The following is a 16,740-nucleotide window of genomic DNA, read 5'->3' as shown; positions in this document are numbered from 1 at the left end:
TTAACAATGCAGATTTATTTTCACAGCCTTCTTTGATCATATTTACCAAGGGTGCCAATAATTCTGACCACGACTGTAACATCTTCATTATACTTTTTACTGTTCTTCAGTGTTTAATTTATGTTTGAATAAATCCATCAAGTTTTTATGACAGCCACCATTATGTTTATATATAAAAAAACGAATTGAAGTAGAAATGTTATTATGCAATTGTAACTTTATTATTTTAAAAACATTAAGTGTAATTTTAAACCAAACCAAATCATTACGTTCAGCCACAATGTCTTAACTCTGAATCAAAGGCCAGAGGAAGAAAGGTATGAAGAAATGGGAATCCTAGAAGTCTGCTCTTCTTCTGTGTGAGGCATTGGTATGATCTCAGTACATCTGTTTTGTTTTCCACATTTCATAGGTCGAAGAAAACCACTTGAACCGACAAAAACCCTGTAATGGTGCAGTGGAAAAAGTGCTTCCTGACCCACACTTGCCCCCTAAATCTCCAAGTTGGGACATTCTTAACTCAACAGGTCCATCTACAGCAACCATTAGCAATATAGACATTGAAATCCAATCCCAGGAACAAAAACAGAGAAAAGCCAAAAAACCCAGCAGCCATCAGAACCACAAGCCGCCATCTGTGAGCAAGAGGAGAGAGAAAGAGGAGAAAGAAGATCCTGGTCCTGCTCAGACACACCCTCTGAAACAAGCATTAGGTGTCAGCAGAGCGGAGGATAAGATGTCAGCGAATGGACTGATATCTCCAAACTCAACTACACCCAAGCCTGCAGATCGAACCAAGATGCTAAGCAAGAATCAGGCTCTTAATGCAAGTATGGACCTTGAAGACGACACTATGAAGCTTCTGCAGGAGGCAGGGATGGAGGACATCCCACACGAGCCTATGGAACAACATCACAATGCTGAGACAAAGTCAGAGAGCCAAAGAAAGACTGTTGATGATGATCTTAGCAACGCTTGTGTCCTAAAGAATGTTCCCACTGGAAGTTCAACTGAGGAGAGTGAGGTAAGTTACTGTGATGGAACTGTGATCGAAACTTTTGATATGTTTGCCTAATTTCTAATTATTCCAACATTGATGGGCATCAAAATATATTACGAATTGTGCTAAAATAAAGATTCAGTGTTAAAGTTTAGGATTTTTACCTTTACTCAACCTTGTGCCATTCCCTTATGACTTACTTTCTTCTGTGGAACATAAAAGAAGATACTTTGAGAAATATCTTAGTGGGTTTTGTCCATAAAGTGGAAGTTAAAATGTCATCAAAACTGTTTAGTAATCAGCATTCGTTGAAATATCTCCTTTTGCATTCCAAATAAGAAAGAAACTCGTATGGGTTTGGAACCACAACATTTAATGTCTGTATTTTTTGATTGATTGTGCTTTTCTTTACTCTGAAGACAATGTGTTTGTTGTCCTTCATATTCCAGGGAAGTTTAGACTCCACAGAGAAACTACTCAAGCCTGTTCCGGTAATTGTAACGGTAAAACACTGGTATTTATTTATTTTATTTTTTTAATTGTTTGCTTTTGGCAAGATTTTTAAATTGTTTGTTTTTGTTTTTGAGACAGATTAAAGTGTTCAAATAACTAGTTTATTTATTTATATTATTATAAATATTGCATAAATTATTTATTTATTTAATTCTTAAACTTTTTTTTGTTTGTTTTGTTTGTTTGTTTTAATTGGTCATTTAAATGCAAATAATTATTTTATTGTTTTTGTTGTTGATGCTGTAAATTATTAACTAAATATTTTTAATTTATATTTTTATTATATATTTATTTCCTTTAAAGAAAATGTAAACCAATTTAAACATTTATAATAACATTTTAGGAGCCTTCCAGTTCAGAGTCCACTTCAGCTCTCTCAGATCAAAGCAGACCAGTTCTTCAGCCCTCTTCCTCTGAACCATCCATGTCACATCAGCACAGGCAGAAGAAGAAAGACAAGTCCCTCGATGACCAGAACAGCCATCAAGTGAGCAGTGTGGACATTGCACAGGTTTTTTTTTTGCTCTTGTATTTTAGTATTCAGTGATAACTAAAATATTAAATCATGTTTTTTTTTAATCAAACACTTAACATGAACCAGAATTAATTCAGATTTAATTACTGTTGTCTTTCGCTTGTTTAGGTCAAAGCAGTGCCCAGACCTCTGCCACCTCTTCCGGAAGATGTCCTATCAGTAAACAATGAACAGAAAGGCCACAGACCTGCCAATCTCTCGTCCTCTACCAAGAACTGTCCAGAGCAGCAGGTGAACCATTACGGACTGTACAGACTATATTAAACAGCTGCACACAGCATATCCCTATAAAAATGCATGTCAGATACATACATGCATGTAGTAATCTGATGCTGCTGCTGCTGCTGTTGTCAACAGAACTCACTTTACTTACAGAACCGTCCACTGTCAGCCAGGGAAAGGAGAAGACTGAAGCAATTACAGGAGAACTCCAGACAACAAGGTTTGTGGATTTCTCTGAATGCCATTCAATTGAATTTTGAAATGTTTAAAATACAACAGCGTGAATGGAAGTGGACCAGAGCAAGATCTGAACACACTTTTAGGGTCAAGAACAATGACCAAGTTAACATGGCCATTACATGGCCATAATAAAAATATTAAAAAAAATTTTGTACATTGAAATAAAGCTGAAATTAAATATTAGATGAGAAACTAAAACTAAATGATATTTAGAAATGTTGCATTTGCAACTGTCTTAAGTAAGTTTACATTGAAGCACGAAACTACTAACTGGTAATAAATAAAACCAAAACTGAAAACTAACTAAAGCTGAAACTGAAATAAAAATAAATGAAACATAAGCAGTGACATGAAAAAAAAAAAGTATGAATAAAAATGACAAAATCACATTGCAAAATTACAATTAAACAAAAATGTTAATGAAAACAATAAAAGCTAATTCAAATTATTAATAAAAAACTATATTATATAAATAATACTACACCGTTTTATTTCTGTATTCATGTAATTGGAATAAACATTCTGAATAAATTTAGACATGCTAATATTGCACTATTCTTTGGCATATACGCAGTCAATATGCAGGCTAGATTTTAAACCGTTCACTTTTTAGTCCATTTAAAAGGGGTCTGACTTTCATTCTGTTAAAGCGGCCTCAAGAGCGATAACACCCTTAAGAACCATTTTGGTGGATCAAAGTGAGACGCTTGTGCATGTGTCCATTGGAATGCATAAGAGAGCTGCCCACAGCTGCTGCATACATCAATTCAGATGAAAGGAGATTTTGTACAGCTTCATTGAATATGATTTCTTAGTTTATTTTCTTTGAAGCTGTGTCCGCTGTCAAAAGGGTGCCTTGTGATGTCCCCTCATTAGACAGTAAGCAGACAGACCATCTAGACTGCCCAAGACCTGCCAGCACAACTTTGGAAACAAGAAAGGTATGTCTGATCTTTCTCGATGACTCAGGGCGCACTGTCAAACACTATACATTATTTTGTGTTCTGCAGAAGAGTCACTCAGATTTGGAATCGCATGAGGGTGGGTAAATGGTGAGAGAAATGTCATATTTGGGTGAACTATCGTTTTTAATAAATAAACCGGACCATCTCAACACGGTAAACCTTAAGATAGGCTCTATGGAACCATTCGAAGCAGATGCTATCTAACATAACCTCAGCTACTTGGTCAAAAGGGATCTTACCTGAACTATTTTGGTTCCCTTTGTGTATCAGGAGAGGAAGTGCTCATGGAGACAGTCTGACGAAGACGATTGTAGTTCCTCCACCAGCTCCACTGAACGTTCAGAGGGCGACTACAGAGAACGGTAAGACCTCCCACTAATTTGTACTCTAATGAGACATAACTGGCCGCATTTATGCATGTAAAAATTCTGAAGTGAGCCAGAAATCGGTCATATTCTGATTATGCGTCTGTCATGTAAATCTGTTAACCATCTTGCCAATATTCTGGTTTTTAGAAATCTGAATAAGACGGCTGGCATTTGTTCTTTGCATTGTTTCTGAAATTGCTTTTTTTACAGAAAGTTTGAGACCAATGAGATGCAAGACTTGGTCCAAATGATGACGCAAACGTTACACATGGATGCCAGAGATGTATCATTTGAGCCAGATGGGTCAAGATGCCACTCCACTCCACTGCCTGAGTTCAAACTAAACAGGAAGTACAGGGACACCCTGATGCTTCATGGGAAATCCAGAGAGGGACAGGGAGATTACCAAATCAGTGGCTTCCCGTTAGGTAACAACTCAAGTTGTTTTACGTTTTATTTTGTTTTCCTGGAACATTTACCCATCTGCAAATGAAATATTTTGAGTAAATGTGAATTTAAGCAATTTTTTTTCGGTGACAGAATTTATCACCATGTTCCTAATTTTGTGTTTTTAGACGACAGCACGGGTCCAGCAAAGGTCAGGAGAGTGATCGAGCACTTGCGTACAGATGTGGTTAAAGGACTCGGGGTGAAGCTATTGGACAGAGTCCTGGACCTCATGCAGGAAGAGGATGAAGAGAAGAGAGAGGCAAGTTAACTAAAGTCTCATTGTATATTAGAAATAAACATAACAGTCTATACTAATATGCTGTTGATTAGAACTTCTCAGTACCAGACAATGGGTCTCATTCACTAAAAATGTGTGAAATCTGTGCATGTACAAATCATCATTCAATAACTTTTGTATTGCAATTTATTGTTAATTCATGAAAAAATTGAGGTTGAAACAAACATCAAGTATGCAGAAAATAACTTTTTTTTTTTCATGAGTTCTCCTGTGCACATACAGTAAATAAAATATTCTATACTATTATTAGTACACGAGACCCATTGATTTTAGAGTAAAGTGACATTTAAATGAGATGTATTTATATTTAAAACACTTTTATTTTAATGGGAAAAAATAATTTTTAGAATTAAATGGCAGTTAGGCTAACAGATTTCTATTCTGTTTTTTATATCCAGCACCTACTGCAAGAGCTAATGGGGGAGGAAAAATACAAGCAGTATGCAATGAAAGTCCAACAGCTGAAGTTCTTTGAGGACGTTGCATTCACGGACTGAGCCAGATGCACACGAGGGATCCCTTATCAAACACTGATATGCCATTACTGCTGGTGGGCAGCAGACTTTTGTGCTCTTAAAACACTTCACTGAAGCCTCTTATCAACAATCACCGTTACTTTTTTAATGTTTTTGTAAATGTGATAGAAGTGAGTTGAACATAGATATGCAAAAAAAAAAAAATGCTGTTATTATGCACCTTTAAATTTCACAAAAGCATTATTTTCAGACATCATCTTTCTTTTGGAAATGTGAACCTATGCTATGTAGATAGCAATCTTGAATCACAAAAGAGATGTTAAAAATAGTTGACTTTTTTCTATTTTCTGAACTGTATATTTATATTACGATATAATATAAATCAATAAGGAATGATTTATAATAAATGACACTTTTAGGAACCCCGTTCTGTCTTTTGCTAACAACCCAAACTCAAACAAAACCAAAAAGGCCAAACAAAAGTACCAAACGCAGTTCTTTATTACATACTGAATGTTCAAATAGAGACAAAAATGAATAGGTTTGTTTCTGTTGGATATCTATATGACTTTGCTGTGCCAAATCCAAACTAAAATACTGCCGTGCATCACTTGTGCTTCTTCTTCTTCTGAATCTCTTGAAGTTTGTCACGATTTTCTCCAGATGTCTCGGGCATAGCCGGCTGCCAGTTCAAATGATTTTTTCTGTACACTGGCCAGGGAGGCAGGGTGAGCTAAAGAACAGGACACAGCCAGAATTACACTTTTTTTTTTCCACTTTTAACTTCAAATTAAGCAAAGAGTATTCTTATGACATACCAAACATGATATTGTGAATCCAGCCAACATTATGTAAACTGTCCACCCAAACTGCTGAATAGTAAAGCCATATATGAAGCCGATCACCTGCAGGGAAAGCAGACATGAGGCAGAGCAGAAATGACATTATGTTGTTGTGATGGCTGTGAGAGTAAAAGTGCTGCCAGTGTTACTTACCGCCGACACCAGAATGACTCCTTGGAAAATTTGCTCTGCAAGTTTCTGTCCTTTATAGTCCTGCAAACAGTCATTGTAAACATGAATATTCATGTTGCCTTAGGTTGTGCGATAAATTGTATACGTTGATCTAAGATAATTCATTCTCATTCCGTTTCTTATTGATACTAGAAACTTCAGAGCTGTAAAGACCATGCATAAGATAAGACATTTTTTTCTTGGTGTAGGTTTTGCAAGAAATGCTAAACAATAAAGTAATGCTACCTTTTAGAATTCATAAATGCATCATTTGCAAACTTTACAAATTTCTGATTTGAAAGTGCAAAATACTCGGGTCACATTTCAACCGCATAAAGTAACTGCCTCAACACCCAATATATATGTTATAGATTACGTTATAAATATATTTGATAAGAAATATTGTATCATACTTGTTACATTCACAATTCTTGTCAAGCTCGGAGTGCACACTCGTTTCAAACACTTTGGTTCTGATACCAGCACTAACTATTTGGTGTTGCTGTGTTGATTACTGTAGCAAAATATTACTAGAAGATGTTATATAGTTGAAATGAACAGGTCCGTCGCTAATGCGTTAGCTGCTAACATGCCAGTATATCGAACTCGCATTATAAACACATGCACGCAGAGGAATACTAATGTATCGCAAACATAGGCTTACCATGTGTGTCGGAATGGATTTAAACGCTGAAAGCATTTTGAAATGACAAAATAAAGCTGCTTGACAATATTATTGAGAAGAGAGTGATGGTTTCCTGTTTGAAAGTGTGTACGTAGAGTTCCGCAGGACCCCTCACAAAAACATCAGCGGGGCTAAAATGCGTGCTATCTGCGCAGTCCAGTGGAAAATACGTCTTGTGACTGGAAATTATATCTCTCGGTGCAATTGTTGCTTACATAATAAGATAATACGCACTCAAAGCAGTAGCTGTGCGATTATAAATGAAAATAAATGTATGTTTTTAACCAGGCAGTAATCTAGACGCCCACGTCAGACCACTTATGGCCGCAGAAATGATCAGATCTGTAACTCATAGGGAACCACTCACACACACATAAGCAGGAATGATTCAGGACAGACTCAAGGATTTTGATTCATCTCAGTTATGCGAATCTTTTGTATCATTTCACTCTTTTTCTCATTGGTTCGTTTTAGTCTGTGACCCTTCTGCAGGTTTTACATCGTTACGCTAGTAGGACAAGCGAACTTTTTGAGTTACGAGTCAATGAATCATTCACTCATTTATTTCTTTTTTTTTTTAATTCACCGAATCATGAACGAGACGAGTCTTGTTATCATATTTTCATTCCGTCTTCTTCACTGCATGGTAAAGGTTTTTACATTGACAAAGCATTTGCACACAATAAAAAATACATTAATGTTTGATAAAATAATAACACTGAGAAAGAAAACACTCGCTGTGAAGCTCCGAGTCACATTCAAGACTCCAAACAAGCGACTCGTTCTGTGAAGGGGCGGTTCGTTTGGTAGGTCAAGCCAATGAAATGCTCCTTCAAAGACCACACTCGAATTCTATTGGCTCTCGCTGCTGTCAGTCTTTGGAAGTAGAAAAGCAGACGAGTCAATACAAGATATCAAAAGATTCACTCGCTGCTGTTGTGCGCTATCAATATCGCATATGTATCAGTAAAGGTCTTGTCGGCTGTGCCGTGTTCTCTGCTGGACTGAAGGGTAGCTGGACTTGTTGATGTTGAGTTGGCGTTTTGGATGAAGAGCCGAAGAGAGTCCAGACATTATAACGAAAAAGGTTTGTAACGTTACACCGGCAGTTTTTATTCTTTTGTGTTGTTAAACGTTTTGGAGTTGCTTCTTTGCCTAAATGCTTTTTGTTTGTATGTGCAGGATATTTTTTTTTCCTTTTGTGATTTCAGTCTCAAACTGTTTCTGTTATATTCCACTTAGCCCTCAGTTAAATACACATTCATGGTGTTTTCTATGCTGTTTTACTAATGTTACTGTTTGTTTTGATGTAGAATTTAAACTCAAGTGCTGTTGATAGAGTGCCATGACTGTACGCAGAGGTGAATATTTTATACGAGTTAACAGACACACACACACACACACACACAAGCTCAAAAATTAAAATTCATCATTTACTCACCCTCCACTTGTTCCAAACCTGTGAGTTTCTTTCTTCTGCTGAGCACAAAAGAGGATATATTCTAGAATAAAGTTGTTAACCAAACCAGCCATTGACTACCATAATATTTATATATAAATAATTTTCTTCTGCCTACCTACCAAGCCTGTATTTATTTGATCCAAAATACAGCAAAAGCAATAATATTGTGAAATATGTTTACTATTTAAAAGAACTGCTTTCTATTTGAATATATTTGAAAATGATTTGCTGCTAAAAAAAAACAAAAAAACATTTATTATTATTATGTTGAAAATAGCGGAGTATATTTCTTTGATGGATAGAGAAGAACAGATTTAAAAGAACTGCTTTCTATTTGAATATATTTGAAAATGATTTGCTGCTAAAAAAAAACAAAAAAACATTTATTATTATTATGTTGAAAATAGCGGAGTATATTTCTTTGATGGATAGAAAGTTCAGAAGAACAGCATTTATCTGAAACAGAAATCTTTTGTAACATTATAAATGTCTTTATCATCACTTATTAACGATTTATTGCATCCTTGCTAATTAAAAGTATTCATTTCTATAATAAGGATAACGTGACACTGAAGACTGGAGTAATGATGCTGAAAATTCAGCTTTGAAATCACAGGAATAAATTACATTTAAAAATACATTCAAATAGAAAGCAGTTATTTTAAATAGTAAAAATATTTCACAATATTACAACTTTTGCTGTACTTTGGATCAAATAAATTGGATTAGCATGCTTGCTGAGCAGAAGAGACTTCCGTGTGTGTGTGTGTGTGTGTGTGTGTGTGTGTGTATATATATATACTGTAGAAACTCATACAGGTTTGGAAATGATGACAGAATTTTCATTTTTGTGGGTGAACTATCCATTTAAATATTTGACATCTTCTCTTTTCCAGTGAATGTGGTTATTCTTGTGCTGCTTGTCATCGCCTTTTTAATTATATTGCATCGAAATCTGCTGAATCTCAATGATTTCCTCAAGCAAGAGAATTCAGGTATGAATATGCTCATGTTAGTGACGTTCAGAAGTTTTTTAGCACCATGAAAAGTCACACCTCACTGCTTTTCCTTTAGCACACACCGTGCCTGGGATGGTCCTGCCCTTTGAGATGGACTTCCTGTCGGATCATAAGGTCATCAGGACAGGAGATGAGATCCCTGTGGTCATCACCGCTCCAGAGGAGAGACTGGGAGCTGCCGTCACCGCCATGAACAGCATCTACCGCAACAGCAAAGCCAATGTAGTATTCAATATAGTGACACTAAACGAGTCGGTGGTCCATCTTAGGTACACCTTGTATTGCATTACAGCGGTTTATTAAACAATATTATGTTACATTACAGGTAATATGATTATTTCTCATTCCAGAACATGGTTGAGTAAGACTGACATGAAACACAAAATTATCATATTTGATCCGAAGATCCTCACAGGAAAGATTTCGAATGATCCTCAGAAGGTGGAGGCATTGAAGCCGGTAATCAATTGCAAGCACTTGTATTTTTAAGTAGTGTTTGGAGTTGTGAAAATGGAAAATGTGTATCATAACTATGTGTGTATCTTATTTTTCCAGTTGAACTTTGCCAGATTCTTCTTGCCGGTTTTCTTGCCGGATACAGAGAAAGTTATTTACCTGGATGATGACGTAGTTGTACAAGGTGAAGTGCATAGTTTTATAGTTTGTATTTTTTACAAACCCCAAAATTCTCATTAATCAATTGGGGCATAACCAATTTTCTGTCCAATTAAATAGTCTCTAAAATAACAAAACCATGTTTCCTTGCCTCAATATTTTTAATGTGTTACTGTTTTTTGACACATTTGTCACTTTGTGGAGTCATAAATTAGTAATTATTTAATTAGGCAGTGGTTCAACCCTTTCGTCCTCTAGACCCACATATTCACAACAATATTCAAAGGCCCTATCACTGCAACATTTAGAGGAATTAGGATTGCTCATAGATTAAGAGATTTAAAATAATATATAATCAAAATTAATTAAAGACTTCCAGAAGTTTGGGGCTGGATTATAATAATAAATATCTTGATTCTAAGAAAAATACAAATAAGAAATATCTGAAATAAGAAATATCTAGATTTGTAGTACTTTTATTTTATTTGAAAGCTTTTTTGTTCCGTTTCAAAACATTTGAAGTTAATTTGAGCCTCCCTTGGAATTTTGCTAAGATTTAAAAATACAGCTATATTATATTAAACAGAATAGTTATTTGTGGTGTATTATTTTAAACGGTACATTATTATGAATAGTAAATATTTAAAAAAAAAGTTATACATTTATCAAATGGCCTTATTATATTTTTAATTCAGCAAGTGATGTCCAGTTATATTGGTAAATAAAATAGTTATTTGGTATATAAAAAGAAAATATAAAATTACTGCTGTAATTGCCAGTTAATTTGTCACACTAGAAATAAAATGTAAAGTTCATTGTATTGTATTACACGTAGTAGACAATCTGTATAATTAACGCATATAGAAAATCTGCTTACTGTGGAAGTATGCATACTGTAAAAACAGTAAGTTACAGTAGCGCTGATTGCAATCTTTTCTCTGGTTCAGGGGACATTCGGGAGCTTTTCGACACCAGTGTTAAGTTGGGACATGCGGCAGCTTTCTCAGAGGACTGTGACTCTGCGTCCTCTAAAGGCATCGTCAGAGGAGCTGGAAATCAGGTATGATTGTACTGTACTGATTTCATCTGACTGTATTCCAGAATTCACACTGTGCATAGAACTTCATCAAAATATTAGGGCTGACGAAGATCAATGGAGAAAAGTGAAAATACAGAATAGGACGTTTTTTTAGGACTCCTTTATTATTCAAATACAGCCATATGTATAAACCCGTTTTAACCAATTTATTTTCTATATTGTTGCGATTATATACCATCACTGCGGTATGAAATTATTCACAAGAATTTGGTCGTACCCCATTTCAAAGAAAGTTTTCAGAACATGCAATACATACCTATTTGATATATTTACATGGTTTTGCATATTTCTTTTACATGCTGCAGAACAGCTATATTGGTTTTCTGGACTTCAAAAAAGAAGCGATCAAGAAGCTTGGAATGAGAGCAAACACTTGCTCATTTAATCCTGGAGTCTTTGTGGCCAATTTAACTGAGTGGAAGCAGCAGAATATCACCAGCCAGCTTGAGTTCTGGATGGAGCGCAATGCCAAGTTAGTTTGTGTTCTGCTGTATTATGTTACTGGAAACTACAACAATCATTACGAAAATGTTAAAGATGGCTACCGTCAAATCTGTTGCCAGTTAATAAAATTTTAGGTGCCTTTGACGGCTGTTAATGGTTTTGTGGGGTTGTTTTGTTTTAGGGAGGACCTTTACAGTAAGACTTTAGCAGACAGCATCACAACGCCGCCTATGCTTATTGTATTCTACAAGCACCACTCGGACATTGATCCAATGTGGCACGTCCGACACCTCGGTAAGGAAATGCTGTGGTTCATTAATGTAAAACGCCTTCGTAAATCTCTTAGCAACCAACATCTTTTTATTCGTTTACATTTCTAGGGGTGACAGGAGCTGGGAATCGGTATTCACCTCAGTTTGTGAAGGCTGCCAAACTTCTCCATTGGAACGGACATTATAAGCCATGGGGAAGAGCCTCCTCTTTTTCTGACATTTGGGACAAATGGTACATTCCAGATCCCACAGGTAAATTCCACCCAATCCGGAGACCCGCTGAGGAAAAATAAACCCTGGTTTGGGCTACATGAAAAAAGAAGGGGAGGGGGGGGTGGACTCTGAGGCAGATATTTGACTTTGTTCGGGGATTTTTAAAGGATGTCTGGATGCAAAATATGGGGCCTTCATGAAACCTAAGAGTACCCAAGTAACTGGGACCAACATTGGAACAGAACAACAGCCAATAGGCAACATTCGACACCAATGCACTACCTCAGCATTCACTGTCTAAATCTAAAGTAATAACACTAAACCATTTATGGTACAACTTTAAAATCTTCATTTTGTATGTTGCATCCATACAAGTGTCTAGATTGATTTTAACAAGCGGTATGATCCCAAATACTGTTGGGTGAAATTATGGACCCACTCTTTTTGTTCTTCTTATTTTTGAAATGTACATTTAATTATAAAGTATTTTAGACTGCTTTAGGGCTTGAGACAAAAACCTGTGAAAATTAAAATTTCAGAATTTCTGTTTTTGACACTACAGGAACCACTTTCCCCTTGTGTTGTGTTCACTTGTTACATTTCTATGGATGCATGTTTTGTTTTTTTCTCCACATATCAGCTGTTACTCAGCATTGTCCTCAACCCGAAGGGTAAAATATGCCAATTTGTACATAAAGGAAAAAAGTGTTCCAAAGTATTGAATAAAGCTCAGTATAAGTTTTGTATGCAATGTAAGCGTATTCAACTTTTATTTCGTCAACTAAATAATACATATTTTATGATGTATTAATACATACAGACATAGAGATCACTCAGTATGCACTCCAACTGAGTGCAGTTTCACAATTTGATTCCTCTCAGATTCCTCCCTGTATAAATCTGTACATACTGGTGAAATTTTACACAAAATCGGTGTTGAAGTCATATGCGTCGTCATTGTTATGCTGCACTGAAGTCAGGTCAATGTTGACAGGGACATACTTCACTTTTTTAGTTGGTTTGGCTACAGAAGACAAAAGGCAAAACAATTGAGATTGTCAGAAGACAGTTACATAAAAAAAAAATCTGAGGAAGTTCATAGGTGTAGATCACAAAACAAACCTTTTCTCTTTTTTGTTGATTCTTGAATCTGTGTCACCACTGTTGAAACTTGAGTTTCAGCCTCAGGCTGAAAAACAAAGTGTGCCAATCAATATTCAACATCAGCCATTTACTGAAATAATGTGCTGGGAACAAAACAAGCTCTATAGACAGCAAAACACTGTAGACTTGTCACTCAGTTTGTAAAAAAAAAAAATGCAATTACATTTACAGTTGGCATTAAATGAAAATTCACCCTTTTTTTAAATCCATGTTATTGGTCTTATTGTGAATGATTCATCCATGCAAGGTTTTTTTTTTTATGTTTGACCTCGTAATGTTGAATCAAAATACCATAACTTGTTTTTCTGGTAAAAACAACAGACTTTTCCAATCATTTAGACCACTTAAACCTTGTCCCTCCACGATCGACTGCAAGCTGGCTTTCATTTTTGAGTGGACTGCCCACATCTCATAATCCAATCAACAACCAATGGACAGAAATAGCACCCATCCTATATTTCTTCTTTTTTGAAAATCTGTTTGCTTTGATGTAGGTCACTCACAATACAAGGGAAAATGTCACTTCTTCTGTACTTTAACGTAACACAATTACAATGAAAGACTTTGTGACAAGACATTCCAAATGGTTTGAAATGCAGAAACTATTTTTGTATCAGCATAATCATTTTATACACAAGTTCTGAATGAGGTTTACACATATATGCAAAATACAAGTCAAAGTTAAAAGGCTTACATAGACATTAGGGGCCAGTTTTTATAACAGCTTGCGCCAGCGCAACCATCTTTTTCTGTTACACCAAATACACAAAATAATGATCTTTAAAAAAAGCATCATATGACCCCTTTAAAATAGTACTGTCAGGATTTACTAGAAGACACACCGTGAAGAATTAGCGCTGAAAAGGCGTGGTTATTTTTACCACTCATCTTATTGAACATGCATTTCTAGGAGATTCCCTTTCAGACCCAAAATTTATGGGAGGAAGTGTATTAAAATGAATCACGCAACGAGATTTACCAACTTTTGCGCTCGTCAAATTACTGGTATTTGTGCTATAATTTAATGCCCAAAAAAAAATCACATCTTAAACTATTTTGCGCTTGCAATGGCTGCAATTATTGTTGCTAGGAGGAGACACCGCAGAGAAAAGAGGGCGTTAAGGGAGAGGATTTTCTTCCACATGTATTAATTTATTTTGAATGCCAGAAGAACATATTATTCTAACATTTCTTTTGCCAAGCCATGTTATTTTTAATTTGCTTCAGGAAATAAAAGACGACTTGGAACCCTCAACAAGGGTACTAAGCAATACCAGCTTTATCAAAACTGTTGCAACCCTTCATTTTTTGGCCTCCGGTTCTTTTCAGCGTACTGTGGCTTCTTTATTTCTTTATTTGCGACTACGCTAATTTGCGCTTGGTACATTGTGTTGATCGATATGTAAAAATATGTTGCGTCTGTGTTCTTTAATTTGTGCGTTGTTAGTAAATCACCCACAGAAATTTTCACGCTAATCTGTGCTGTTTTGGAATTGCACTCGCGCTAATTTGCCCCATTTAGTAAAACTGGCCCCAAGGCTGTCAAAATGGCTGAAAAACTTAATTCGAATTTTGCATTTAAATATTATTAACATTCAAATAATATTCAAATTTAAAAGGCATAATTTCAGTTAGGGGGGAAAAAAGCTCGTCTTCTCTCATGAGGGCAGAAGAGGGCGCATCGAGCAAAATATTTCGAATGCAGGTTTATTAAAGCAATAAAACAGCATTATTATCTGTGACAAAAGTGCATAATGTTTATAAGTCAGCATAAACAGCATCATGTATGCATAGTGTAATACAAAGGGACAAAAGACAATCACACAGAGTACTTTTTAATTTAAAAACATGAGATGCAGTGGGATGGAAAAAAAACCTCACCATAAAGTCTCAAGACATGTTTTTAAAAGTTTTTACATGGCTTCATAACATGCAGGCTTCATCTTGTGCAAGACGCGAGTGCAACAGTGATAGATGTCCCTCTACAAAAATATGTGTTCTGTGTGAATGGCTTGGTTTCAGTTTTGACGTAAACGAGATCTTCTCTGCATTGATGTTCTATTTTTCCGTATGATTTTAAATGAACATCACAGCAGCGCCGCATCTAGTGGCTTCAACTGGATAGGCTAACAAAAACATTAAAAAGCAACAACACTTACATCGTCATCGCATTTTGTGGGCCACTGATAAGGCAGCATTACACACACCTAAAATTTAAATGTTTGGATTTTTATTTTAAACTCGGAACGGATATTCGAAATTCAAATTGTTATTTGACAGCCCTAGTGGACATGGAAAGAGTTGAACATATTGGATATAATTTAGCACATCAAACTAATCTCATGTCAGCATATTAAATGCCTTGTGGCTACACTTTTAAAACTGCCTGTTGAACATTTATCCAAATTGAATGCTATGGAGTATTGTAAACGCATTACTCTAAACATGAGTTTTACGTACTGCAACAAGCCAAAGTCATTTTCTGTAGTAATTAATAGCATGACCGATCTTAAGTTGCACTGAACTTTCAATGTGCATTCTGAGAAACAATGAAGTTGGTCTCAGATACGGTTTGTGAATATCAAATCTACTAGAGTTCCTGTCAGAGTGAGATCAGAGTTGGATTAGAAGGTCATCAAGGACTTATGTGAACAACAAACTCATCATTTCTCATTGTCTCTGATGACAGAAGTGTAAAGCATCATTACTGAATTAATCGTAGCCTCTCATAGGAAGTACCTCCTCTGTGTTGATGGTCCCATCCATCTTCTCATCTGCTTCTGTTGGTGCTGTGATTGTTATGGTTTCTTTAGGTAGCTCACTGACATTCAGCACACCAGCGGTTGGGCCCCTTGCGTTAAAACTTATACTGCTCGCTAGGTTGGGAAATCGCACACCTGAGGACAGGTACACTGTTCAATTTCCACAACTTAAAATATCAAAACTGATCTGATTCGTTCAATAAACTGTAACCATTAAGAGGATCAAATCATTCCAATCTGAGAATTACCTTTCTTAACATTTTCGTTGCCCTTCCTCACTACATCCATATCCAAACCTGACCTCAGTTCAGTCACGATGGCATGAGTGAGGTATGAGGGGAGGCCCTGGTGCTCCGGAGCTCTGCTGTGGTAACTCAGTTTTGGCCTAAAACAACATCACACAAAGCTTAGGAAGACGTTTGCCAGTAACAGTGTTATTTCAGCATCACATTCTGAAGGTATGATGAACATCATCTGAAACTGACCCAGTCCAGTCGCTGAGGAATGTCATGGCTGCCAGCTCTGTGTTTGGAACGCCTCCTTTCTGCAGGAAGCCTCGTTTCTTGGCAAAGGTAGTCAAGAACTCTAAGGAGTTTCTGTAGTCTGGGACATTATACTGTAACATTATCTGAAGGAGACACATGAGAGAAGATCATCTTATTTATATGAGGTTAAGAGAAATTAACCCCCTAAAAATACAGTAAGCTGAAATACAAAAAGTATTTTCAATGTTAAAGTTCTGATACATTCTATGAAATCCCCCTTAGTTTTAGAAGCTGCCCGATCAATTACATCACAAACCAGAATACCTGATGTCTTATACTGTGGACATAAGCGATGTTGATGCTTTCAAATGATTCAATTCCAGCCATTTCCTTTGTAACCAATTCAGGAGAATATGAAATAGAGCTGGGCAATATGGCAA

General features: G+C 36.1%; 4 protein-coding genes across 5 annotated transcripts in view; 2 read left to right on the top strand and 2 right to left on the bottom strand.

Annotated features, from left to right (window-relative positions):
- Positions 1-5,459, top strand: part of nek4 (NIMA-related kinase 4) — a 10,690-nt gene extending 5,231 nt beyond the window's left edge. The window contains exons 4-14 of the mRNA XM_016500547.1: positions 252-317; positions 413-1,024; positions 1,450-1,503; positions 1,857-2,024; positions 2,157-2,279; positions 2,424-2,490; positions 3,342-3,451; positions 3,746-3,837; positions 4,054-4,271; positions 4,419-4,552; positions 4,990-5,459. Of these exons, the coding sequence (XP_016356033.1) occupies positions 252-317; positions 413-1,024; positions 1,450-1,503; positions 1,857-2,024; positions 2,157-2,279; positions 2,424-2,490; positions 3,342-3,451; positions 3,746-3,837; positions 4,054-4,271; positions 4,419-4,552; positions 4,990-5,088 (1,743 nt within the window). The 3' untranslated portion in view covers positions 5,089-5,459. The remainder of the gene's footprint in view (positions 1-251; positions 318-412; positions 1,025-1,449; positions 1,504-1,856; positions 2,025-2,156; positions 2,280-2,423; positions 2,491-3,341; positions 3,452-3,745; positions 3,838-4,053; positions 4,272-4,418; positions 4,553-4,989) is intronic.
- A 91-nt stretch (positions 5,460-5,550) lies between these two features.
- spcs1 (signal peptidase complex subunit 1) lies at positions 5,551-7,067 on the bottom strand. The gene is made up of 4 exons (XM_016500595.1): positions 6,745-7,067; positions 6,063-6,122; positions 5,886-5,972; positions 5,551-5,800 (listed from the first exon to the last, which is right to left on the bottom strand). Exons 1-4 carry the CDS (start codon positions 6,778-6,780, stop codon positions 5,675-5,677), a joined length of 309 nt encoding a protein of 102 aa, XP_016356081.1. The 5' UTR covers positions 6,781-7,067; the 3' UTR covers positions 5,551-5,674.
- A 656-nt stretch (positions 7,068-7,723) lies between these two features.
- Positions 7,724-12,561, top strand: glt8d1 (glycosyltransferase 8 domain containing 1). Of its 2 annotated transcripts, none has more exons than XM_016500594.1 (10): positions 7,724-7,852; positions 8,079-8,126; positions 9,124-9,222; positions 9,305-9,515; positions 9,597-9,705; positions 9,802-9,886; positions 10,809-10,921; positions 11,266-11,432; positions 11,586-11,698; positions 11,785-12,561. In XM_016500594.1, exons 2-10 carry the CDS (start codon positions 8,111-8,113, stop codon positions 11,967-11,969), a joined length of 1,098 nt encoding a protein of 365 aa, XP_016356080.1. In that variant the 5' UTR covers positions 7,724-7,852; positions 8,079-8,110; the 3' UTR covers positions 11,970-12,561. The 2 variants fall into 2 exon arrangements, with proteins under 2 accessions (XP_016356080.1, XP_016356079.1); XM_016500593.1 differs by having other exon boundaries at positions 7,725-7,852; positions 9,302-9,515.
- gnl3 (G protein nucleolar 3) overlaps positions 12,253-16,740 on the bottom strand; it is an 11,070-nt gene continuing 6,582 nt past the window's right edge. Inside the window, exons 11-15 of the mRNA XM_016500592.1 lie at positions 16,301-16,443; positions 16,064-16,200; positions 15,793-15,950; positions 13,012-13,078; positions 12,253-12,913 (exon numbers count right to left, since the gene is read on the bottom strand). Of these exons, the coding sequence (XP_016356078.1) occupies positions 12,810-12,913; positions 13,012-13,078; positions 15,793-15,950; positions 16,064-16,200; positions 16,301-16,443 (609 nt within the window). The 3' untranslated portion in view covers positions 12,253-12,809. The remainder of the gene's footprint in view (positions 12,914-13,011; positions 13,079-15,792; positions 15,951-16,063; positions 16,201-16,300; positions 16,444-16,740) is intronic.

The sequence above is a fragment of the Sinocyclocheilus anshuiensis genome, unplaced genomic scaffold (assembly GCF_001515605.1).
Source record: "Sinocyclocheilus anshuiensis isolate Anshui unplaced genomic scaffold, SAMN03320099.WGS_v1.1 scaffold42, whole genome shotgun sequence".
NCBI classification, from domain to species: Eukaryota; Metazoa; Chordata; class Actinopteri; order Cypriniformes; family Cyprinidae; genus Sinocyclocheilus; species Sinocyclocheilus anshuiensis.
The sequence above is the reverse complement of the archived record's forward strand: the minus strand, read 5'-3'. Positions and strand labels throughout refer to the sequence as shown.

What these genes read in the sequence shown, in the direction of transcription:
- spcs1 (XM_016500595.1), bottom strand. Translation starts at nt 6,780, where the DNA reads ATGCTTTCAGCGTTTAAATCCATTCCGACACACATG. An exon ending in AATCCATTCCGACACACATG is followed by an intron (nt 6,123 to 6,744) that starts GTAAGCCTATGT and finishes GACTGTTTGCAG; the next exon opens with GACTATAAAGGACAGAAACT. An exon ending in GAGTCATTCTGGTGTCGGCG is followed by an intron (nt 5,973 to 6,062) that starts GTAAGTAACACT and finishes CTTTCCCTGCAG; the next exon opens with GTGATCGGCTTCATATATGG.
- glt8d1 (XM_016500593.1), top strand. An exon ending in TCAGAGGAGCTGGAAATCAG is followed by an intron (nt 10,922 to 11,265) that starts GTATGATTGTAC and finishes TACATGCTGCAG; the next exon opens with AACAGCTATATTGGTTTTCT. An exon ending in GTGGCACGTCCGACACCTCG is followed by an intron (nt 11,699 to 11,784) that starts GTAAGGAAATGC and finishes TTACATTTCTAG; the next exon opens with GGGTGACAGGAGCTGGGAAT.